At 42.1% G+C, this 25,869-nt stretch overlaps 1 protein-coding gene and 1 non-coding gene across 2 annotated transcripts; both read left to right on the top strand.

Annotated features, from left to right (window-relative positions):
* Window positions 1-5,017: 5,017 nt before the first annotated feature.
* LOC106591336 (fascin-2) lies at window positions 5,018-24,128 on the top strand. Its single transcript, XM_045715695.1, has 5 exons — window positions 5,018-6,066; window positions 20,376-20,532; window positions 20,954-21,075; window positions 22,959-23,126; window positions 23,396-24,128. The coding sequence occupies exons 1-5, from the start codon at window positions 5,223-5,225 to the stop codon at window positions 23,596-23,598; spliced, it is 1,494 nt and encodes a 497-aa protein (XP_045571651.1). The 5' UTR covers window positions 5,018-5,222; the 3' UTR covers window positions 23,599-24,128.
* On the top strand, window positions 15,558-15,631 carry trnat-ugu (transfer RNA threonine (anticodon UGU)). The gene has a single exon. It is a non-coding gene; the product is annotated as a tRNA-Thr (tRNA).
* Window positions 24,129-25,869: the final 1,741 nt, after the last annotated feature.

The following is a 25,869-nucleotide window of genomic DNA, read 5'->3' as shown; positions in this document are numbered from 1 at the left end:
CCATTTAAGAATGATGGAGGCCACTGTGTTCTTGGGGACCTTCAATGCTGCAGACATTTTTTGGTACCCTTCCCCAGATCTTTGCCTCGATTCAATCCTGTCTCGGAGCTCTACTGACAATTCCTTCGAACTCATGGCTTGGTTTTTGCTCTGACATGCACTGTCAACTGTGGGACCTTATATAGACAGGTGTGTGCCTTTCCAAATCATGTCCAATCAATTGAATTTACCACAAGTGGACTCTAATCAAGTTATAGAAACATCTCAAGGATGATCAATGGAAACAGGATGCACCTGAGCTCAATTTCGAGTCTCATAGCAAAGGGTCTGAATACTTATGTACATAAGGTTTTCCTGTTTATACTTTTTTATACATTTGCAAACATTTCTAAAAACCTGTTTTCTCTTTGTCATTATGGGGTATTGTGTGTAGATTGATGAGGAAAACAATTAATTTAATACATTTTAGAATAAGGCTGTAACATAGCAAAATGGGGAAAAAGTCAGGGGGTCTGAATATTTTACGAACGCACTGAGTGGATACTGAGTGTGACTGTGTGAGAGCGAAGTCTTGACTAAATAACGACTCATTATTATTTGTACATCAGTCAGTCACAATTTACCCATGATACATTACAATTTTTATCCTCTTGAACATGGCCATTATCTGCAGTGCTGCTCATGGCACTGTCATTTTGCTGAGCTACCCAGAGACCGAAGAGAAAGCGAGACACCACACTTGTTTTTTTTCTGGTTCAATGTAATGTAAGTCAATGAACTACTTACTATAAGTAGACCAGACCCAGCTGCTATTGCATTGGTGTCTATGGGAGACACACCCAGTTAAATAGACCGGAACATACTTTTTTCCTCAATGGTAAATGGCCTGAGTGAACCATCTTCATTTAACCATCATCTTTGGTCTACCTTTATGTTGTTTATCTACCTCCTGAAAGCTAAGTATAGAAAACAATTCCCACCTTTAATATTCAGTCCTACAGGGGTCACTCATCATTATGAGACATTCAGGGGTTACTTTTTAATGGTACGTTTACAAACATATATTTTCATAAATAGAATTTAAAGTTGTGTCTCATTATGGTAAGTGGTGAAATAAGTATAGCCAGTTACAATTGTAATGGCCTAGCAGATAATAAGAAAAGACAGTCAGTATGTACCTGGCTAAAAGAGAAGGAATATAATATCTATTGTTTACAGGAAACACATTCAACAATTTTAGATTAAGTTTTGTGGAAAAAGGACTGGGGGGGCAATATATATTTCTCCCATGGGCAAAGAAATTCAAAAGGGGTGATGATATTAATTAACAGCCATTTTGATCCAAATGTGCAAATTGTCCAAACAGATCCGCAAGGTATATGAATGATTTTAGATATGTTATTGGACCATTAACATATATGGCATATTAACCTATACGATCCAAATAATGATGATCCAAACCTCTATGAAAATATATATAAGAATGTATCAACTCTACTCTAATGGTGTTTTACGGGTACTATTTAATGAAGCTGCCAGTTGAGGACTTGTGAGGCGTATGTTTCTCAAACTAGACACTCTAATGTACTTGTCCTCTTGCTCAGTTGTGTACCGGGGCCTCCCACTCCTCTTTCCGTTCTGGTTAGAGCCAGTTTGCGCTGTTCTGTGAAGGGCGTAGTACACAGCGTTGTACGAGATCTTCAGTTTCTTGGCAATTTCTCGTATGGAATAGCCTTCATTTTTCAGAACAAAAATAGACTGACGCGTTTCAGAAGAAATTTCTTTGTTTCTGGCCAATTTGAGCCTATAATCGAACCCACAAATGCTGATGCTCCAGATACTCAACTAGTCTAAAGAAGGCCAGTTGTATTGCTTCTTTAAAACCTCTTCGGGATAGGGGGCAGTATTTTCACGGCCGGATGAAAAAGTACCCAAATTAAACTGCCTGCAACTCGGGCCCAGGAGGTAGGATATGCATATCATTAGTATATTTGGATAGAAAACACTCTGATGTTTCTAAAACTGTTTGAATGATGTCTGTGAGTATAACAGAACTCATATGGCAGGCAAAAACCTGAGAGAAATCCAACCAGGAAGTGTGAAATCTGAGGTTGTAGTTTTTTCAAGTAATTGCCTTTACAGTATACAGTGACTTAGGGTTCATTTTGCACTTCCTAAAGCTTCCACTAGATGTCAACAGTCTTTAGAACCTTGTTTGAGGATTCTATGGTGAATTTGATGGGAATAACAGCCCAAGGAAGTAGGTGTCCCATTATAAGGCATGGGTACAGTCACACGCAAAGACTTGGGAGCGAGCTGAGTTCATATTCACTCCTAAAGAGAACGGATATGTCCGGTTGGAATTTTATTGAAGATATATGTTAAAAACAACCTAAAGATTGATTCTATACATCGTTTGACATGCTTCTACAAACTGTAGTATAACTTTTTTGACTTTTCGTCTGGACTAAGTAAGCACGCGCGTTGTGGGTTTGGATAGTGAACCTAACGCGTGAACAAAATGGATGTATTTGGACATAAAGAGAAACTTTATCGAACATGTATTGTGGAGCTGGGGTTCCTGGGAGTGCCTTCTGATGAAGATAATCAAAGGTAAGTTAATATTTATAATGTAATTTCTTAGTTGTATTGACTCCAAGATGGCGGGTTTCTGTTTGCTAGTTGTTAGTGTCATCTGGGCTGTACTCAGATTATTGCAAATTGTGCTTTCGCCGTGAACCTTTTTTGAAATCTGACAAAGCGGTAGCATTTAGGAGAAGTCTATCTATAATTCTGTGCATAACACTTGTATATTGATCAAAGTTTATGATGAGTATTTCTGTAATATGTGTGCTCATTGCTCATTCACCGGGAGTTTGGAGGGAAAACATTTCTGAACATTACGCGCCAATGTAAAATGGGGTTTTTGGATATAAATATGAACTTTATCGAGCAAAACATACATGTATTGTGTAACATGAAGTCCTATGAGTGCCATCTGATGAAGATCATCAAAGGTTAGTGAATATTTTAGCTGTACTTTTGTTTTTTGTGATGCATCTAGTTGCTTGGAAAATGGCTGTGTGATTTTTCTTGTGAAGTTTATGTCCTAACATAATCTAATTGTATGCTTTCGCCGTAAAGCCTTTTTGAAATCGGACGATGTGGTTGGATTAACGAGAGTCTTATATTTAAAATGGTGTAAACTAGTTGATTGTTTGAGAAAATGGAATTATGAGATTTTAGCTGTTTTGAATTTGGCGCTCTGATTTTCCACTGGCTGTTGTCAAAATCAATCCCGTTAACGGGATCCTGTCTCGAAGGGGTCCTCAACAGGTTTTAATCAAAACAATAGTTTTCATCTGTGCTAACATAATTGCAAAAGGGTTTTCTAATGATCATTTAGTCTTTTAAAATGATAAACTTGGATTAGCTAACACAACGTGGCATTGGAACACAGGACTGATGGTTGCTGATAATGGGCCTCTGTATGCCTATGTAGATATTCCATAAAAAATCTGCGGTTTCCAGCTACAAAAGTAATTTTCAACATTAAAAATGTCTACACTGTATCAATTTGATGGTATTTAAATGGAGAAAAAAACAAGGACATTTCTAAGTGACCCCAAACTTTTGAACAGTAGTTGTATCTCAGAAATGTGTATTATTTACCTGATAGTCTTTTTTGCTCATCTTTATAAATGGTGCCAATCATTTGACAGACACAGCGTTTCGTGTTTCCACCACTTTTTTGAATAAGACACTCGTTATGGCACCGGAAACCTTAGTGAATGAGATTGATAATGCTCTTAGGTAGGGCCATCATAATGTCTGCCCTGAAGAAGGTCATAGGTCATGATTGTAGCGTGTGCCCTGGAGAAGGTAACAGGTCATGTCTCTGTCTTCTGGGTTTCTGGTTAGGCATCAGACTGTCAGGGGAGAGTGGTCTGAGGTTAGCAGTAGACTGTCGGGGGAGAGTGGTCTGAGGTTAGTAGTAGACTGTCAGGGGAGAGTGGCATGGGGTTAGTAGCCGGTGTTAATATATAAATATCTCTTCTTTAGTTTATCAAGTGGCTGATGGACACCGATCAATATATCAATCATAGTACATTGTAATTTAAGTGAAAGTGCTGAATGGTTCCTAGTGTTAAAGGCACTAATGACAGCTTAACTTGTTTAATGTTTTCCAAATGGCATTCTTCGGTCAGCCCAGGTCTCTCAGTTCATGACTTTAAATCTTGTTCTCTTGAATCTCCTGCAGTATGTTATGGGTGTTAGACCAAACAATGTTCTGCTTTGGTCAGTAAATGACTCACACTCTTGAACCTGATAAATTATGGAACTGTACTGTACATTCAAGTTAATCAATCAAGTCAACTCAAGGCATAGTTTGACTCAAGGCACGCTCTCCCAGTTCATTTAAACAAAAGGAAGAAAGGAATGAAGTGAAAAAGGGCTTTGTGGACATATTCAAATCCCCTCCTGTTAACATTGTGTGTACACAAGAGAAAGCTTATTTGAATTAGGGAAATCTGGCGATTCAAATGGTGACTATTGTACAATACATTGTCCCCGTAAAACCCAATCTATCAGATTAAAAACCTGTTTGAGCAGGGGAAAGGAAAGAGATGAGAATCTGAAGAGAGAGAGGGAGACGAAGAGCACCTTCGACTGGACGTTTTCCAATTAGGCTGTGGCTCACCAGGAGATCAGTGCTGGGGTAATCCTCATACTGGATGTGTTTCCAGTATATACGGCCTGACTATGTGATGGAGAGCCAGCCTGAAGAGACTTAAGGCTGACAAATGAGAGTGTCATTGTGAGTGATAGAGAGAGTGTGAAATTCAAAAAGGGGGGGCGATGAGACAAAACATGGCGTGAGCCAAAGTGTATGTGTAAGAAGAGAATGAAGGCAAGAGGAGAGAGAGAGGTGGGTTTAGTGCACTGGTATGTGACGTCAGTGGCTCGTTGGATTGAGCTCCTGTGTCCTCCTGATTTTAATCCCGGCTGATTAGGTAACAGAGAGCAAGCGCCTGTGCAACCCCTCTGGGGGAAGAGAGAGAGAGAGAGAGGGAAGTCAAGCATTTAGACTGAGGGAGGTTGTTAAAGCAGGGAAATCTTGCGCCTGGAGAGAAGAGAAAGGGGCACACTTCCCCCTCTACCCTCCCCCTCGTTCATCCTAAAGCTTTCCACTCCAGACCTCTGTGTGCGTGTGTGTGTCTATGGACAACGGATCGACGATGCCCACGAACGGAATTAACAAAGCCTTGAAGCTGCAGTTTGGCCTCATCAACCACGAGAGCCGTTACCTAACGGCCGAGGCCTTCGGCTTCAAGGTGAACGCCTCGGCCTCCAGCATGAAGAAGAAGCAGATCTGGACTCTGGAGCAAGAGGACCAGGACACCCAGGTAGTGTTCCTTCGCAGCCACCTGGGCCGCTACCTGGCCTCCGACAAGGATGGTAAGGTGAGCTGCGGGGCAGAGCAGCCCGACTCGCCCGGCTGCCGCTTCCTGATCGTGGCCCAGTCGGACGGCCGCTGGGCACTGCAGTCGGAGACATACCTGCGCTTCTTCGGAGGCTCGGCTGACTACCTGTCCTGCTTCGCCCAAGCCATCGGGGAGCCCGAGCTGTGGGCCGTCCACCTGGCCCTCCACCCGCAAGCTAGCCTGCTCAGCGTGGCACGCAAACGCTACGCCCACCTGTTCGCCCGGGAAGGAGAGATCTCGGTGGACAGCAACATCCCCTGGGGCTCGGACTCCCTGGTCACCCTGGTCTACCTGGAAGGAAAGTACTTCCTGAAGACGTGCGACAGCCGCTTCCTCAGCAACGATGGGAAGCTGGTCAAAGAGAACACCCCCACCACCAGCTTCACCCTGGAGCTCAAGTCGGGCAAGCTGGCCTTCAAGGACTGCGATGGGAAGTACCTGACGCCCATGGGCCCGACCGGCACGCTGCGCTCAGGCAGGTGCTCCAAGCCTGGCAAGGATGAGCTGTTTGATCTAGAGGAGAGCCACCCACAAGTCATTTTCCAAGCAGCCAACAAAAGATTTGTCTCCGTCAAACAAGGTAATTATCCAGCCAATGTATATATTTATTGCTATAATGCACATTATTGAAGTGTTTTTGTATAGTCTCTACTGAGATGAAAAATGTGAACTAATTTGATGTTTGGACAATATTTGGGGTTGGAAATGTCTTGGGTGATACATTCAATATCCTCTGTGAAGGTGCACATCTAGCTGCAGAAGAATTGAAAAGAATAATGTCAGCAGAACCCCATTAGGCTCACTGTAGTGTTTCCAGGAGATTGCTATCAAATTGACCTGCTATTCTTTCCTTGGAATCCACCCAGAACTGAGGAAACTAATGTTCTACACTGCTTTCTATTTTCCATTTAGTCTGGAAATGGACTAACCAGGGAGGTTCTGCCTGCTCTATTTTGAGAAAAGAAAGGGATGGAGAAAATAGAGTAGGTAGGCCAGCTGTGAACCCATTGGGGAAAAAACAAGTGACATTCTCAGGGAGCTTCAGAATTGCTGAACTTTTGAAAGTATTTTATTCTTTGTTCGACGCTAAAAACCTGACATTACATGAAACACACTGCTCTGAGAAGAGTAGAGTACAAATCAATTTTGTTCAGAAAATAATGTCTTATTGTACTGTGCTCAGCACGATCAACCTCCAGTGTAACTGACCTGCAAATCCACACTTCATGCATTATAGTTGACGTCAAGAAATTCAAAGTAGGAAAATGTTCACGTTTGCATAATTTCTCTGTAGAGGTTGGTTGGTTCTATCACAAGTAAATGGCAGTCCAATATAATCCCCATTAGTTAGCTGGTCCCGTGTGGCGCGGTTGGTAGAGTATGGTGTTTGCAACGCCAGGGTTGTGGGTTCAATTCCCACGGGGGACCAGTACGGGAATTTTCTTTAATGAAATGTATGCACTCACTACTGTAAGTCGCTCTGGGTAAGAGCGTCTGCTAAATGACTAAAATGTAAATGTTAGCTCAGTGCTGAAGCTCACTTTGTCTTTAGTTACACTCCTTAGCAATTAGATGAAAAGTAAATGCTGTTGAAAGACTCCTCACATCTCAACAATTAGAATCAGAAAATGTGTCTCGGCGCGACAGGATGATGGCATGGTCTTGTGTGCTGCTCTACTCCAGTGGAGACGGCTGAGGAGAGGACGGCTCATAGTAATGGCTGGAATGGAGCCTAGTGGTTAGAGCGTTGGACTAGTAACCGAAAGGTTGCAAGATCGAATCCCCGAGCTGACAAAGTACAAATCTGTCATTCTGCCCCTGAACAAGGCAGTTAAACCACTGTTCTTATGCCGTCATTGAAAATAAGAATTTGTTCTTAATTGACTTGCCTAGTTAAATAAAGGTAAAATAAATAAAAATCAGCCTCCACTGCTCTACTCCCTTAGTGAAGCCTGTGGGTCTGTCTGTCAATAGCAGGCAGTATATTGAATTCTAATCACAGGTAGGCTCAGTTCAGTCATATTTGTCATTTTCAGAAACCATTCACTCAATTGAGTGAGCATTGAGACATATCTCAAAATACAGTAAGCATGCAGTGTAGCAGCCCACTAGGAATGTTAGCCCACATTGGGGAAGGTTCTCTACTCAACGAGAATCAGAAATAAAGTAATCAATTAGGGGATCCAAAAAGATTGTCAGAGACTCTCTTCTGGAAATGTTCAGAAAGAACATTGTGAAACCATGTGACAAGTGTCAAGTACGGTACAACTGAAGGGCAGCCATGCTTGTCTCCCCCTCCTCCCTCTGCACGGTGCACATGGTCAGTCAGCCATTGGGCGCCATTACGTGTGTCATCCCGGGTCGTCATGGTAATGTGCTTTGTCATTTCCACTGTGTGTCCCATAGAAGAGATTAGGGAGAGTGCAGGCCGATGACTCCAGGGACGCAGAGGGGTCCTGCTGGTGCTATCAACTAATTCCCATCAATGGGTATTTCAGGATCACAACCATTCTATTATCAAACTGAAACTACCGGATGCTTTATCTGTGGAGTGAGAGTGAGGAGAGTGAGTGGTTGTAATTGTAATGGGGGCTGAGGTTGTTTGTGGCAGGTAGAGGAAGTCATCTATTAGTCTGGACAGGCAGTGAAAGAGCAGTTAAAATAGGAGAACTGGTCAGACTGATCAGTTACCTACACCCATCAGTAGCTCTCGGCAGAGGCTTTCCCTGAGAGAGGAACGAAGGTGGAGAGATCGCCTCTGCTGACAGTGACATACCCAGAGACAGGCCAGCAGGCATGGAGGACAGGTTACAAAGAGACTGAAGGGACTTTGGCTGTTTCTGGTCACAGGTTTGGATGAAGTTCCAATCAACGACTAGTAAGGTGTCATTCAGTGAGGGTATCACCCTGCCACAACTACATTCACAATGACATAACCTACAAGTACCAAGATTATTTTTTCTAGTGTCGTGTCTTTGGGCACCATTAACTGAAGACATGTTTATCAAAATAACTCCCTGTTATTATTATTATTATTACACGATTAAACTGATTAATCGTTTAACTGTAATTAACTAGGAGATCGGGGCACCAAGGAAAATATTCAGATTACAAAGTTATAATTTTCCTAATATAATTTTCCTATATTATAACTCTATATATTATATTATATTATAGTATGGGCCAATTATCTTCTGGTTTAAATGGTGTATTTTACCTCGCGTCCGTCTCATTCCAAATGTCGTAAATTGTTGTATCTGCACGAACCCAGTCTTTACTAAAAGTCATCCATACATCAATTGTCTTAAAATCATTTATTTACTAAACTAAGTAATTCACAGAAAGCATACAAACAGTAGTTATCGTTACAAAGAAATGGTAGAAGAATGTGCCCTAGTGGGCTAAACCTTTTTAAACAAAGGGTCATAAAGGGCAGCTGAGGAGGCACACAGAGTTCATTAATATTAACAATTGATATGCTAATCCTTTGCACATGAACGCTCACTCATTCGGGAACAATTGCAAACAATATATATTTACGCTCAGTGTGTGTCGGGATCCTTGTTGGAGAGTTTTTGTCCTGTTGGAGAGTTTTGTCCGCGTTCTCTCTCTCTCTCTCGGTTAGAATGGATCTTTCAAAGCGACATTCATTAGCGTCGTTATAGAATGGATGTTTCATCGGTCTTCGCATTCGATGATACCGAATTCTAGCTGCAGACTAGTACTTAATATCAAAGACTTGTTCTTATTCTGTATCGATAGTTTAACCACGTGGTATGGTTAACCTCTATGGGCTAGGTGGGACGCTAGCGTGCCACCCGTGGTGCACTCCATCAACAGCAGGTGCATTTCAAGAGCGGCAAATTTGAATCCAAATAAATGTCAAAATTCAAATTTTTCAAACATACAACTATTTTACACCCTTTGAAAGATAAACATCTCCTTAATCTAACCACGTTTTACGATTTCAAAAAGGTTTTACGGCGAAAGCATAAATTTAGAGTATGTTAGGACAGTACATTTACAAGAGTTGTGTGTAATGTTTTGTCAAGTCAAAGACAGGGTCACCAAAACCATAAAACCAGCTAAAATGATGCACTAACCTTTTACAATCTCCATCAGATGACACTCCTAGGACATTATGTTAGACAATGCATGCATTTTTAGTTCTATCAAGTTCATATTTATATCCAAAAACAGCGTTTTACTATGGCATTGATGTTGAGGAAATCGTTTCCCTCCAATAACCGGCAGTCAAGTCAGCGTCACAAATTAAATAATTAAAATTAGAAAACATTGGTAAAATATTATATTGTCATTTAAAGAATTATAGATTTACATCTCTTGAACGCAATCAACTTGCCAGATTTAAAAATAACCTTACTGGGAAATCACACTTTGCAATAATCTGAGCACTGCGCCCAGAAAAATACGCGTTGCGATACAGACTAGACGTCATGTTGGGGAGATCTAAAATCGAAAATACTATGTAAATAATCCATTACCTTTGATTCTCTTCATCAGATGTCACTTCCAGGTATCACAGGTCCATAACGAATGTAGTTTTGTTCAAAAAAGCTCATCATTTATGTCCAAAAATCTCCGTCTTGTTAGCACATGATCTAAGCCAGCCGGACTTCTCGTCATGAACGAGGGGAAAAAATATATTTACGTTCGTTCAAACATGTCAAACGTTGTATAGCATAAATCATTAGGGCCTTTTTAACCAGAACATGAATAATATTCAAGGTGGACGAATGCATACTCTTTTATAACGTATTGGAACGAGGGTACCCAACATGAACTCGCGCGCCAGGTGTCTAATGGGACATCATCGTTCCATGGCTCTTGTTCGGTCAGATCTCCCTCAAGAAGACTCAAAACACTTTGTAAAGGCTGGTGACATCTAGTGGAAGCAATAGGAAGTGCCAAAATATTCCTCAGCCCCTGTGTTTTTCAATGGGATAGGTTTAAAGTCAATACAACACATCAGGTATCCACTTCCTGTCAGAAAATGTCTCAGGGTTTTGCCTGCCAAATGAGTTCTGTTATACTCACAGACACCATTCAAACAGTTTTAGAAACTTTAGAGTGTTTTCTATCCATATATAATAAGTATATGCATATTCTAGTTACTGGGTAGGATTAGTAACCAGATTAAATCGGGTACATTTTTTTTATCCAGACGTGCAAATGCTGCCCCCTAGCCCTAACAGGTTAAAGTTCAGTAGAGGAATACATGGTCAAACCTATTGGCCAACTCGTAATGGAGTGGAGGCCTGGTCTGAAGAAAGTAACCCTGGGTGGGGGTTTTATTCGGAATGACAGAAAAAGGCTGTCTCATGACGCCAGGTCTTGTCTGTGTCCCTGGGGACGTGCCGATGACTGAATTAAGCTTTGAACAGAAATACAATTCTATCACATTAACATCAGTATATAACATCAACATATTCCAAATAGCTTTAATCTTATTAAATCATTGTATACAACCATTTAGATGCAAGTCCCATAGCTGAGGCCATTATATAAACCTTAGTATGGTAATATGGTACTATTGTCGCCAATGGGTATCACAAAATTGTACCAAGCGGACCAGTTCGTAGCTGGATTCTTCACCGATCTTTTATACCTTCTCCAGAACATAAATGTTGTTCGGTTCCCCAATTCTGTGAGTTGGAAGAATTTCCTTTGTCTCTCTATGAAACCCCTCTCTGTCTCAACTGGGCCATGCGGCAGGACATTCTCCTTTAGAATTTTACGACCGCCTTCACAGGGCCTGGGTAGGGAGAGGTAGGTAGGGGGATGGTGCAAGGGGGAGGGGGTCAACTGTGCTCCCTGTTCCCAGAGTGAGGGCAACGTCATGACACTAGGGAGATTCATTCCTCCCTCCCTCCCCTGCACAGGCCTCCCCTGGTATGCTATGTTCTTACGATTTGGTCAAAATACGGAGGTAAATGTGATTTTAAATTGTACGAGTATAGGATGATTTTACAGATCAACAAAACAAATATGAAATAGTGCAGCGGTCTAAGGCACTCCATCTCAGTGCAAGAGGCGTGCAAGAGGCTAGAGTCCCTGGTAGCCTCTTGCACAGTTCCTGGTTCGAATTCAGGCTGAATCACATCCGGCCGTGATTGGGAGTCCCATAGGGCGGTGCACAATTGGCCCAGCGTCATCCGGGTTTGGCTGGGGTAGGCCGTCATTGTAAATAATAATTTGTTCTTAACTGACTTGTCTAGTTAAATTTAAAAAAAATACAAATAGATAAAAAAAATAATGTATGAAGGCTACTGGCTCAAATATTGATCAGTGTTCCATGGAAATAATGAAGGCATGAAATAGTATATTTGATTGCAAAAAAATGAGTGCCTCATTCTACTCTTCCTTTGGTTAAAATTTGGTAAAAATGTTCAACAAGTGGCTTTTCAAAATGTCCAATATGGCAACCCAACCAATAATTTTGTGCTTGGTCTCTCTGAGGAGGAGTGTTTTTGCCTGGGGTGTATTCACTAGGAAACAGACTGAAGCAAATGGGATGAAACTGGGAGAGACTAACCTGAACTTGTCCACTAAGAAACTCTCATTTTTGTTTTGCTACAATGTGCACTAATGAATACACCACTGGTGTCTCCTCTCCCCCGACATTTGTTTTAGGAACGAGGCAGGCACCAGAAAGCTGCTTAGTGGGCCCTGTGGTGCAGATTTGCATTGCACCACCGAGGGAATTACAGCAGGCGAATGAGCAGGATGGGTGGAGGGGTGTGTGTATGGGATTAGGGTGGTAACAGGCTTAAGAGAAAGGTTGAGGGATATTTCTGTGGTATCTAATTTGAACTCCAGCAGACACAATCTGCTATATACAGTGCATTCGGAAAGTATTCAGTCAAAAATTCCCTGTCTTAGGTTAGTTACGATCACCACTTTATTTTAAGAATGTGAAATGTCAGAATAATAATAGAGTGATTTATTTCAGCTTTTATTTCTTTCATTACATTCCAAGTGGGTCATACGTTTGCATATACTCAATTAGTATTTGGTAGCATTGCCTTTAAATTGTTTAACTTGGGTCAAATGTTTTGGGTAACCTTCCACAAGCTTCCCACAATGAGTTGGGAGAATTTTGGCCCATTCCTTCTGACAGAGCTGGTGTAACTGAGTCAGGTTTGTAGGTCTCCTTGCTCACACACACTTTTTCAGTTATGCCCACAAATGTTCTATAGGATTGAGGTCAGGGCTTTGTGATGGCCACTCCAGTAGCTTGACTTTGTTGTCCTTAAGCCATTTTGCCACAACTTTGGAAGTATGCTTGCGACCAAGCTTTAACTTCCTGACTGATGTCTTGAGATGTTGCTTCAATATATCCACATAATTTTCCTACCTCATGATGCCATCTATTTTGTGAAGTGCATCAGTCCCTCCTGCAGCAAAGCACTCCCACAACATGATGCTGCCACCCCCGTGCTTCACGGTTGGGATGGTGTTCTTCGGCTTGCTAGCCTCCCCCGTTTTCCTCCAAACATAATGATGGTCATTATGGCCAAATAGTTCTATTTTTGTTTCATCAGACCAAAGGACATTTCTCCAAAAAGTATGATCTTTGTCCCATGTGCAATTGCAAACCGTAGTCTGGCTTTTTTAACGGCAGTTTTGGAGCAGTGGCTTCTTCCTTGCTGATCGGCCTTTCAGGTTATATCGATATAGGACTTGTTTTACTATGGATATAGATACTTTTGTACCTGTTTCCTCCAGCATCTTCACACGGTCCTTTGTTGTTGTTCTGGGATTGATTTGCACTTTTCACCCCAAAGTACGTTCATCTCTAGGAGACAGAATGCGTCTCCTTCCTGAGCGGTATGACGGCTGCATGGTCCCATGATGTTTATACTTGCGTACTATTGTTTGTACAGATGAATGTTGTACCTTCAGGCGTTTGGAAATTGCTCCCAAGGATGAACCAGACATGTGAGGTCTACAATTATTTTTCTGAGGTCTTGGCTGATCTTCTGATTTTCCCATGATGTCAAGCAGAGGCACTGAGTTTGAAGGTAGGCCTTGAAATACGTCCACAGGTACACCTCCAATTGACTCAAATGATGTCACTTAGCCTATCAGAAGCTTCTAAAGCCATGACATCATTTTCTGGAATTTTCCAAGCTGTTTAAAGGCACAGTCAACTTAGTGTATGTAAACTTCTGACCCACTGGAATTGTGATACAATGAATTATAAGTGAAATAATCTGTCTGTGAACAATTGTTGGAAAAATGACTTGTGTCATGCACAAAGTAGATGTCCTAACCGACTTGCCAAAACTATAGTTTGTTAACAAGAAATTTGGAGTGGTTGAAAACGAATTTTAATGACCCAACCTAAGTGTATGTAAACTTCCGTCATCAACTGTACATTGTGAAATTCATATGACGTGTTACGATTTTATTGGGCTTAAGATCCTGGAGTGCATCTTTAATGATGTCATTGGTGCTTACTTGTTATCTATTCTGAATGCTGCGCTTTTCAAACATATTTGTATCCTCAGTCAATATCTTTGCCTTTTGGATGATGGGCCATTCCCAACAGTTATTTGGTCGCATCAGGTTTCTCCAAATTCATTTCCAGTCCTTCATTTGAGTTTTTCTAGAACTGTTGCAGTAGCTGTGCTTCCCTACAGTACCACATGGGGGAGAAAATTCTATTACACAGTGATATTACACCACTATGGGTGGAGTGAGGGGTCAGTGGTGAAAAGCAAGAGCTGGATTCAGTATTTATATTCTATCAAATACTTTGGGCTGCGCTTGATTAAGCTTAAGAAAAAGCACAAACCCTGCCCATCTGGCACTCAAGGCAGACTCAATCAAACACTCAATGCATTTAAAAGCTTTCAAACAGATATGATTTGAACCCAGGTCTGGAAACATCTGAAGGAACTGAGGGGACACTGGCAAACACATACATACAGTGCCTTCAGAAAGTATTCACTCCCCCTGACTTTTTCCACATTTTGTTGTGTTACAGGCACAATTTAAAATTGATTATATTGAGATTTTTTGTCAGTGGCCTACACACAATACCCCATAATGTCAAAGTGGAATTATCTTTTTAAAATGTTTACAAATTAATTAAAAATTAAACGCTGGAATGTCTTGAGTCAATAAGATTTCAACCCCTTTGTCATGGCAAGCCTAAATAATTTCAGGATTAAAAATGTGTTGAACAAGTCACATAATAACACTCTGTGTGCAATAATAGTGTTTAACCTGATTTTTGAAGTACTACCTCATCTCTGTACTCCATACATACAATTATCTGTAAGGTCCCTCAGTCGAGCATTGCATTTCAAACATAGATTAAACCACAAAGACCAGGGAGGTTTTCTAATGCCTCTCAAAGAAGGGCACCTATTGGTAGATTAGTAAAAATATAAAAAAGTAGACATTGAATATCCCTTTGAGCAAGTGAAGTTATTAATTACACTTTGGATGGTGTATCAATACACCCAGTCACTAAAAAGATACAGGAGTCCTTCCTAACTCAGTTGCCAGAGAGGAAGGAAATCGCTCAGGAATTTCACCATGAGGTCAATGGTGATGTGAAAACAGTTACAGAGTTTAATGGCTGTGATTAGAGAAAAGTGAGGATGGATCAACAACACTGTTTCTCCACAATACTAACCTTAATGACAGTAAAAATAAGGACGCTTGTACAGAATAAAAACATTCCAAAACATGCATCCTTTTTGCAACAAGGCACTAAAGTTATACTGCCAAGAAAATATGGCAATACATTTTTTGCCTGAGTACAAAAGTGTTATATTTGGGGCAAATCCAATACAACACATTACGGAGTATCACTCTCCATATTTTGAAGCATAGTGGTGGCTGCATCATGTTATGGGTATGCTTGTAATCGTTAAGAACTGGGGAGTTTTTCAGGATAAAAACAAACGGAATGGAGCTAAGCACAGGCAAAATCCTAGGGGAAAACCTGGCTTAGAGTGCTATCCACCAGACACTAGGAGATGAATTTACCTTTAAGCAGGACAATACCATAAAACACAAGGCTAAATCTACACAGTCCTGTGTGGCTCAGTTGGTAGAGCATGGTGTTTGTAACGCCAGGGTTGTGGGTTCGAGTCCCATGGGGGACCAGTACGGTGAAAAAAGTATGAAATGTATGCAGTCGCTCTGGATAAGAGTGTCTGCTAAATGACTAAAATGTAAATGTAATGTAAATGTACACTGGAGTTGCTTACCAAGAAGACAGTGAATGGTCCTGAGTGGCCGAGTTACAGTTTTGACATAAATCTACTAAAAAATCTATGGCAAGACCTGAAAGTGGTTGTCTAGCAATGATCAACAACCAATTTGACAGAGCTTGAAGAATTTTGAAAAGATTAATGCTGCTGGTGATTCTCTGATCCACCTCTACGCAGACGACACCATTCTGTATACATCTGGCCCTTCTTTGGACACTGTGCTAACAAACCTCCAAACGAGCTTCAACGCCATACAACACTCCTTCCGTGGCCTCCAACTGCTTTTAAATGCTAGTAAAACTAAGTGCATGCTCTTCAACCAATTGCTGCCTGCCCGACTAGCATCACCACCCTGGACGGTTCCGACCTAGAATATGTGGACCACTACAAATACCTAGGTGTCTGGCTAGACTGTAAACTCTCCTTCCAGACTCACATTAAGCATCTCCAATCCAAAATTAAATCTACAATCGGCTTCCTATTTCGCATCAAAGCCTCCTTCACTCATGCTACCACCACCATGCTTCATTTTAGGGATTTGCCAAACATACCCTCGTAAAACTGACTATCCTACCGATCCTTGACTTCGGCGATGTCATTTACAAAATAGCCCCCAACACTCTACTCAGCAAACTGGATGTAGTCTATCACAGTGCCATCCGTTTTATCACCAAAGCCCCATATACTACCCACCACTGCGACCTCTATGCTCTCGTTGGCTGGCCCTCACTACATATCCGTTGCCAAACCCACTGGCTCCAGGTCATCTATAAGTCTTTGCTAGGTAAAGCCCCGTCTTATCTCAGCTCACTGGTCACCATAGCAACACCCACCCGTAGCACGCGCTCCAGCAGGTATATTGCATTGGTCATCCCCAAAGCCAACACTTACTTTGGCCGCCTCTCCTTCCAGTTTTCTGCTGCCAGTGACTGGAATGAATTGCAAACATCTCTGAAGCTGGAGTCTTATATCTCCCTCTCTAACTTTAAGCATCAGCTGTCAGAGCAGTTTACCGATCACTGTACCTGTACACAGCCAATCTGTAAATAGCGCAACCGACTACCTCATCTCCATATTATTACTTACCCTCTTGCTCTTTTGCACCCCAGTATCTCTACTTGCACATCATCATCTGCACATATATCACTCCAGTATTAATGCTAAATTGTAGTTATTATCACCTCTATGGCCTATATATTGACTACCTCCCTACTCTTCTACATTTGTACACACTGTACATAGATCTTTCTATTTTTATTTTATTTTGTGTTATTGACTGTATGTTTGTTTATGTGTAACTCGGTGTTGTTTTTGTCGCACTGCTTTGCTTTATCTTGGCCAGGTCGCAGTTGTAAATGAGAACTTGTTCTCAACTGGCCTACCTGGTTAAATGAAGGTGAAGTAAAATAAATAAATAAAAAATGTTGCACAATCCAGGTGTGGAAAGCACTTAGAGACTTACCCAGAAAGCCTCACAGCTGTAATTGCTGCCAAAGATGCTTCAACAAAGAATTGACTCAGGGGTGTGAATACTTATGTAAATTAGATATTTCTGTATTTCATTTTCAGTAAATTTGCAAAAATGTCAATATGTTTTCACTTAGTCATTATGGGGTATTGTGTGTAGATGGGTGAGAAAATGTTTAATGCATTTGAAATTCAGGCTGTAACATAACAAATTGTGGAATATGTTGAGGGATGTGAATAAGTTCTAAAGGCGCTGTACATAGGCCTACAGTACATGTGTTACCCAACATGTCATCTTGGCACCCAGAACCTAATCCCCCATGTGCACTACTTCATCTGTCACAACACAACCAGACATGTTCATTTAATCATTTTTTTATCACAATGTAAGTGTCACAACTTGCGGTCACCTCGGGACACGTGTAATCAGCTGTGCAAGATAAACTGGCAGGATAAGACAGGACATGCACATGACAGGCTCATCCGAGCAGCGGGATACCTCGGGGCAAGGCGGTGCCAAGGTCAACTCTCACACCACCTCTCCTATGGTCGTGTTCATTAGGGCATGCAATACAATGTTTCATTCAGTTTTATCCCGTTTAGTGCCTAATGAACACCACCCGGTCCTCTCACCTCCAGGGACTTCCTCTTTGGTTTGCATGACGTTCAAACTTCAGGGAGATCCCAAATCAGGGGGAAATGCATGCTGTGTATAGAGGCCAGGAGTTTTTCCTGTCCACATGACCTAATTAGAAGATAACTCCTGGTCCTAGTTTTAGGCTATACCTATGGCGCAGAGTTTTAGGCTATACCTAGGGCCCAGAGTTTTTCCTGGCCAGGTCACATAGTCAGGAAAAACTCCTGCCCCTTTCCTTGCACCAAAACCAATAACACACTATCCAGCTGAACCCAAAACCAATAACACACTATACAGCTGAACCCAATACCAATAACACACGATACAGCTGAACCCAAAACCAATAACACACGATACAGCTGAACCCAAAACCAATAACACACGATACCTTGATAGAAACCTGTTCCATAGCGCTCAGGACGTCAGACTGGGGTGAAGGTTCACCTTCCAACAGGACCACAACCCTAAGTACACAGCCAAGACAGCGCAGGCTTCGGGACAAGTCTCTGAATGTCTTTGAGTGGCCCAGCCAGAGCCCGGACTTGAACTCGATTGAACATCTCTGGAGATACCTGAAAATAGCTGTGCAGCGATGCCTCAAATCCATCCTGACAGAGCTTGAGAAGATCTGCAAAGAAGAATGGGACAAACTCCCAAAATACATCTGGGCCAAGCTTGTAGCATCATACCCAAGATAGACTCAAGGCTGTAATCTCTGCGAAAGTGCTTCAACAAAGTACTGAGTAAAGGGTCTGAATACTTATGCAAATGTCATATTTCTGTATTTTTTGTTATAAATTTGCAAAAATGTCTAAAACCTGTTTTTGCTTTGTCATTAGGGGGTATTGTGTGTAGATTGATCAGAGGAAAAAAAATATTTAATCCATTTTAGAAGGCTCTAATGTAACAAATTGTTCGAAAAAGTCAGGGGATCTGAATACTTTCTGAATGCACTGTATTTGACTAACATTTGTGCCACTCCATTTAGTATGATATGTTGCTTTACGTTAGGTTACATTACATTGGCCCATGTAAATCCGATACACTCATTAGTATGATATGATACGTTTGTGATGACAGTAGGTTACTTAAGGCAAAAACGAAAGGAGGGTGATTTGGTTGGGGTGGATGGGTGGGTGTATTACACCAACATCTAGCAACCCAAATGTTGTGTGTTTGAATCTTATCACAGACAACTTTAGCTAATTAGCAACTTTGCAACTTCTTACAACATTTTAGATACTTTGTAACTACTTAGCATGTTAGCTAACCCTAACCTTAACCCTATAACCCAACTCCTAACCCTAACCTTAACCCCTAACGTTGCATATCATACTACAGCAGTTGAAGATGATATATCATACTGTACTAAACGGGTTAAAGCAAACTGGTGCGATCAAGACGTAGGATACTATACGTCCTACAATTCGTATTATGTTATATTGTATGGCCGCTATTACATTGTAGGCCAATATAAAGTAACGTCACTCTAAATGGAGCGGCACGGATTTTGGTCAAATGTAATAAGTTTTCCTCTGAGACAAGGTTACAGCGGCTATGCCTTGGTAATTCACATTCAGATTGTTGGTGCAATGTGTTTATGTCCTCATAATTTTTTATTTAGGAACTGTGTGTGTTTTATGAGCTCACAGTCCTGCAGTAGCGGTGTTTGCATACTGTAATATCCTCCCTGTTCACAACATGAGGGTATACTTGCAGAGTTACACACCGAGAAGACCAGGACTATTATACTGTTTGACATGACACGTTGGTAATGTTCTGTCCTGACAGTCCTGCACTAAAAAGGAGCAGAGTGCACTTATGAGTGGAAGTGCTAAAAAGATGTGGGCTTGTATCAAGGGAGGAAATGTGGATGATTAGAAGGAGCTCATATTTGGAGTTGGATGATACAGAAGTGCAAGAGATTAAAAAAAATAAACATTAAAATACCAAAATGAAAAGGATCATTAATCTGTTGACTTTGTGTGTGAACCTACCCTGTTTTTTCTGATCCTTTATATCCTATCTATGTCGGTGGAGCTCGGTGCCCTACTCCTTTAAACAGAGAGATATACTCCAGAATAGTCAGCTTTCAGAGAAGCGCTATAATGAAGAACTCATCATCCTAAATTAATAGAATGTCTAAAGCTTCGGCCTACAAGACATGAACCAGCGTACCTAACCTTAACCACACAGCCCATTTAGACAAGGCCAGGGATATAAGAATAGCACGGTCTTCTGACCAGGTTTTGTGCTGTGAGTCCCTGAGCTGTGTAACACTAGAGGAGAAGAGACGAGAGACAGACAGTTCTTTAATGAGCTGTCACATCACTGCTGTGTCCATGGTTCTCCTGCAAATCACCTTTGAGTGTAAATGGCTTGTGAGAAGAGCTTGTGATCATCGTCATTGTAATGCCCTTCGACTCCGAGCCATGGCATTCTATTCTCAACTGTCTTTTTCTCTTTTATTTCCCTTTTGTTGTTGTCTCGGTATAATGGATCAATAAAGTTTGTTGTGTTGTATCATTATAGGTGTGAGCATCTCAGCCAACCAGGATGTGGAGACAGACATGGAGACCTTCCAGATGGAGATTGATAAGGAGAGCAAGAAGTGCATGTTTAGGACCAACGGCGGTAACTACTGGACACTGGTCTCCCACGGAGGGATCCAGTCCACAGCCACGGAGGTGTAAGTAGATCTATTTTATACTCACTAGTTTGTCATGAGAATGCACACCACAGAGTTGGCTACAGACGGCTTCCCAATTCATTCTTTTGGACATTCTTGCTAACATTATCTGTTGGACATTCAGATGTTGTTTTGCCAGAACAAGCAAACCTGATTGAACTTGTCAACGAATAAACCAAATGAATTGAATCTTAGTGAGCTTGTTCTGGAATAGAACAAATATGTGCCACAGTTTAGGATGCCTGAAGAACGGATAGGGAAACACCTCTACTAAAACAGATCTGCTACCAGAGGATATGAACAGTTTTATGTAATGTCACGTATGAGGGCTAGATTTAAACAACCTTCCATTAAATTATTTTCAACTTAACCCCCTCTCTTTTCATTCTTCTCTTTCATCCCCTTATCCGGACAACCACAGGGAGGCCAACACAATGTTTGACATTGAGTGGCTCGGCCGCAGTGTAGCACTGAAGGCAAGCAATGGGAAGTACGTGTGCACCAAAAAGAATGGGCAGCTTTCAGCCGTCAGCGATTCCGTAGGTAAGTGCTTCGAGATCCAAATCTCTGATGTGATTCAGTTAGCATAGAGATCACGTTGAATGTGTCACATGGAATGTGCTCAACACGACTGAGGGACGAATGAGCACATGTCATGTGTAAAGAGAATTGGCATGTGATCAGAGGACGAAAGAGAAGAAGAATAGAGGATCAATGGTCAGAGGACAGGGATGGACTGGGACCAGACATCAGCCCGGGAATTTCTCACACTGGCCAATATTTTTCCCTTTAGGGCCCCATTTCAAAAAAGGACGTAGGAAAATTGCAATTGGCTCAGAACAAGGCAGGACGGCTGGACCTTGGATGTACACAGAGCTAATTTTAATAATATGCATGTCAATCTCTCCTGGCTGAAAGTGGAGGAGAGATTGACTTCATCACTACTTTTATTTATGAGAGGTATTGACATGTTGAATGCACCGAGCTGTCTGTTTGAACTACTGGCACACAGCTCGGACACCCATGCATACCCCACAAGACATGCCACAGGAGGACTCTTCACTGTCCTCAATTCCAGAACAGACTATGGGAACGTGCCTCCCATAATAAATACAAATAGAAAATACTAGCTCAAAAAATATAATTCTGACAGGTCCACTGGGCTAAAATCCAGAGTCCCATCTGGCATTTGACCCTACTGCCCTATTTCCTTACTGCCCTATGGCTTTACTGCTCTATGTCTCTACTGCCCTATGTCTCTACCGCCCTATGTCCGCCCTATGTCTCTACCCCTTTGTCTCTACCGCCCTATGTCTGCTCTATAGCCCTATGTTTCTGCTGCCCTATGTCCCACCTGCCCTGTCTCTACTGCCCTATGTCCCACCCGCCCTATGTTTCTGCTGCCCTATGTCCCACCCGTCCTATGGCTCTACCGCCCTACCCCTTTGTCTCTACCCCCCTATGTCCGCCCTACCGCCCTTTGTCTCTACCGCCCTATGTCTGCTCTATAGCCCTATGTTTCTGCTGCCCTATGTCTCTACCGCCCTATGTCCCTACTACCCTATGTCCACCCCATGTCTCTACAGCCCCATGTCTCTACCCCTTTATGTCTCTATCACCCTATGTCCGCTCTATAGCCCTGTGTCCCACCCTCCCTATGTCCCACCCGTCCTATGGCTCTACCGCCCTACCCCTTTGTCTCTACCCCCCAATGTCCGCCCTACCGCCCTATGTCCGCCCTACCGCCCTATGTCCGTCCTACCGCCCTATGTCCCTACCGCCCTATGGCCCTACCGCCCTATGGCCCTACCGTACTATGGCCAGTCCGTTTCTGTCAAAAGACTGTGTTATTAAAGCCTCACCTGGCCGTGACCCCACTGTCAGGGGGAGTTGGGATATGCAAAAACCTAATTTCCCACTGGGCAAAAAAACGGCTGAATCAACGTTGTTTCCATGTCATTTCAACAAACAAATTCAAGGTGATGACGTTGAATCATCATGGAAAACTGATTTGGATTTGCAAAAAGTCATCAACGTAAATGTATTTTGTCATTTTTTTCTCAACTTTTAAACTAAATTCAATGTCAGGGTGACATTTTTGGTTGATTTCAAGTTGAATTCATGTTAGTCAACCAAATGTAAATCAAAAATAGATGTTGAACTGACGTCTGTGCCCAATGGGTTCCAATTTATTATTTATTGTTATTATTTTATTATTGTTATTGTCATTATTATTGTCATTATTATTATTGTCCTTATTATAATTATTGTTGTCATTATTATAATTATTATTGTCATTATTATGTATTGTTATTATTATTATTGTTATTATTTTATTGTCATTATTGTTATTGTCATTATTAATTTTATTGTCATTATTATTATTGTCATTATTGTTATTCTACCTTCCTGTCGTTGTGTTGCAGGTGATGATGAGCTCTTCCTGATGAAGCTCATTAATCGGCCCATGTTGATCCTGCGAGGGGAGAACGGTTTTGTGTGTCATCACAAGAGTTCCAACACGCTGGATGCCAACCGATCTGTCTATGACATCTTCTCACTGCTCTTCAGCAATGGCGCCTACCACATAAAAAGTGTGTGTGTGGGTGTGTATGTGTGCTTGCATGGATACATGTTTGCATTTGTGTGCATGTCTTCATGTACCATGTATGTGTAAATGTTCTATCTGCATGTGTTCTACTGTCTTAGAGTAAAATGTGGCATAGTTCTATCAGTATTATTGTGTTCTACTGTCTTAGAGTAAAAGGTGGTATAGTGCTATCAGTATTACTACAAAGTACACCAAACCAAGTATGTCACTCTTTATCTCTAACTAACAATAACGTTGTCCATCTCCACTCAGGCGTGGGTGGAAAGTTCTGGTATGTCTCCTGCAGCGGCCTGGTGTGCTCAGACGGAGACAAGCCTGAGGACTTCTTCCTGGAGTTCCTGGAGCACGGGCGGGTGGGCATCAAGGGCAAGAACGGCAAGTACCTGCGCGGGGACAGCGGCACGCTGAAGGGCAACGCTGCAACCGTGGACCCCTCCTGTCTCTGGGAGTACTAACCTGACGCGACCTCCGACGACCCCTGAAGCCCGTGGAGGGAGAAGGAGAGAGGGGGAGTGTGGAGGGAGAAGGAGAGAGGGGGAGTGTGGAGGGAGAAGGAGAGAGGGGGAGTGTGGAGGGAGAAGGAGAGAGGGAGGACCTGGTTCCCACCTGGGTTCACAGCTCAACCAACAACGATACAGTACACAGACTGACCGGGGATCATTTTCACTACTCTCTTTTCTACTTTAGCTGCAAAGGAGAGGCCGCTCCCACTTCTTTGTTTTGTTTTGGCAAAAAGTGAAAATGTATAGAAAGTTATTTCTTTGTGTTTATTTTATTATATTTGATTTGTTTTCCAAAAAAAGCATTGGTTACCTAAATGTAGTTTTTTTCCAAGTGACATTGCCAACATCAACAACAGCGAATACGTAATGAAATCTGCTAATTTTGGTCACTCACACAGCCTATACAAAAAAGCATCAGATACTGTATACCGGTACTTAAATTATTATCTGGATGCCTGAATAAAGGCAGCTTTTCACGTCAATATGTCTTTGTTGTGATGTTTACTGTTGTCTTTAACAACATTGTATCAGTACAATGATTGCCCAACACTGCTCCCAAACATACTCACTGCTTCCAAAGAGGACACGAATCAGCTTCCAAAATGCCCAAATTAATGGTGTAGAATACCAGACCCAGAGTAGCCCAAATGGCCCTGTTATGAGTAGCCCAGAGTAGCCCAAATGGCCCTGTTATGAGTAGCCCAGAGTAGCCCAAATGGCCCTGTTATGAGTAGCCCAGAGTAGCCCAAATGGCCTTGTTATGAGTAGCCCAGAGTAGCCCAAATGGCCCTGTTTGAGTAGCCCAGAGTAGCCCAAATGGCCCTGTTATGAGTAGCCCAGAGTAGCCCAAATGGCCCTCTTATGAGTAGCCCAAATGGCCCTCTTATGAGTAGCCCAAATGGCCCTGTTATGAGTAGCCCAGAGTAACCCAAATGGCCCTGTTATGAGTAGCCCAGAGTAGCCCAAATGGCCCTGTTATGAGTAGCCCAAATGGCCCTGTTATGAGTAGCCCAGGGTAGCCCAGAGTAGCCCAAATGGCCCTGTTTGAGTAGCCCAGAGTAGCCCAAATAGCCCTGTTGGAATCATCTTAGAATGCAATACGATCCTTCTTCCCTTCCTTGAAGTAATCACTGATTTGACATGACTGATGTAAGCAACCATGCATGTCAGATCAGTGATTACTTGGAGGATGTATTTAAAGAGTAGTCTAGCAGGGCCAATGCCTGGTCCCGCTACAGATTATATAGCTAATTTGAATTAATTATAACAAAGACAGAAAAACATCAGTTGTCCACTATGTGGGAGCATTCAGTAGTATCACAGTACTAGAAAGTTGTAAGATATCAACATGAGGGAAAAGCAAGAGATCAACATTGTTTGCGAGGGGAGCGTACTATAAGGGCCATTTGAAATGTTCTAATCCTGTCAAATTCAACTCTGGACCTCGAAGCCAGTTCCACTGCATTCTTTTCATTGTTCGACTCTAATCAGGGACTGATTTAGACCTGGGACACCAGGTTTGTGCAATGAATTATCAGGTAGAACCGAAAAGCAGCAGGCTCCGGACCTCGTAGTGTAAGAGTTGACTACACCTGTTCTAACCCTTTCTGACTCTATGTGTGGGTAACTGTATGGCCTGTACTCTATCATGTCAGTCTACAAGTCTGCAGTCACAAGACGATAAAACCAGCGGGAAAAACTGTGTTTCAGGGAATCCGTTTGACCAAGGCAAAGCACAAAATAATAATTATTTAGGATGCTATTTAGATCAGTGATTCTGGCAGACTGACTGCAATGTTGTGAAACTCAAACACGCACAACATTATCAAGTGCTGCTCTGATTTCCTGCCTTGGGACTTAAAAAAATATTTCATGGTGCACCCCTTGAGTTGCAAAGAGGGCCCACTCCCATTTGCTGTTTTACCATCTGTGACAGCATGGATAGCGCCATTGAGGGCTATCTCCATTTTAAAGTGGTCAATTTCTTCTTCTACAAGCGTATCGGTGGTGCGTAGACAAACTGAAAAGGTGCATACCACCTACTAAACTGCAGTGTGTCACGCCCTGACCATAGATGGTTCTCTATGGTGTAGTAGGTCAGGGCGTGACTAGGGGGTGATCTAGGATGACTATTTCTATGTTGGTGCTAATATGGTTCCCAATTAGAGGCAGCTGTGTATCGTTGCCTCTGATTGGGGAACATATTTAGGTAGCTTTTTCCCC

Source organism: Salmo salar, chromosome ssa03 (genome assembly GCF_905237065.1).
Source record: "Salmo salar chromosome ssa03, Ssal_v3.1, whole genome shotgun sequence".
NCBI lineage: Eukaryota > Metazoa > Chordata > Actinopteri > Salmoniformes > Salmonidae > Salmo > Salmo salar.
This window is presented reverse-complemented; position numbering and strand designations above follow the sequence as displayed.

Excerpts from the sequence above, each read along its gene's own strand:
- LOC106591336 (XM_045715695.1), top strand. The coding sequence starts at position 5,223 with ATGGACAACGGATCGACGATGCCCACGAACGGAATTAACAAAGCCTTG. Across the intron at positions 6,067-20,375 it reads ATTTGTCTCCGTCAAACAAG|GTGTGAGCATCTCAGCCAAC; the intron begins GTAATTATCCAG and ends GTATCATTATAG. Across the intron at positions 23,127-23,395 it reads TGGCGCCTACCACATAAAAA|GCGTGGGTGGAAAGTTCTGG; the intron begins GTGTGTGTGTGG and ends ATCTCCACTCAG.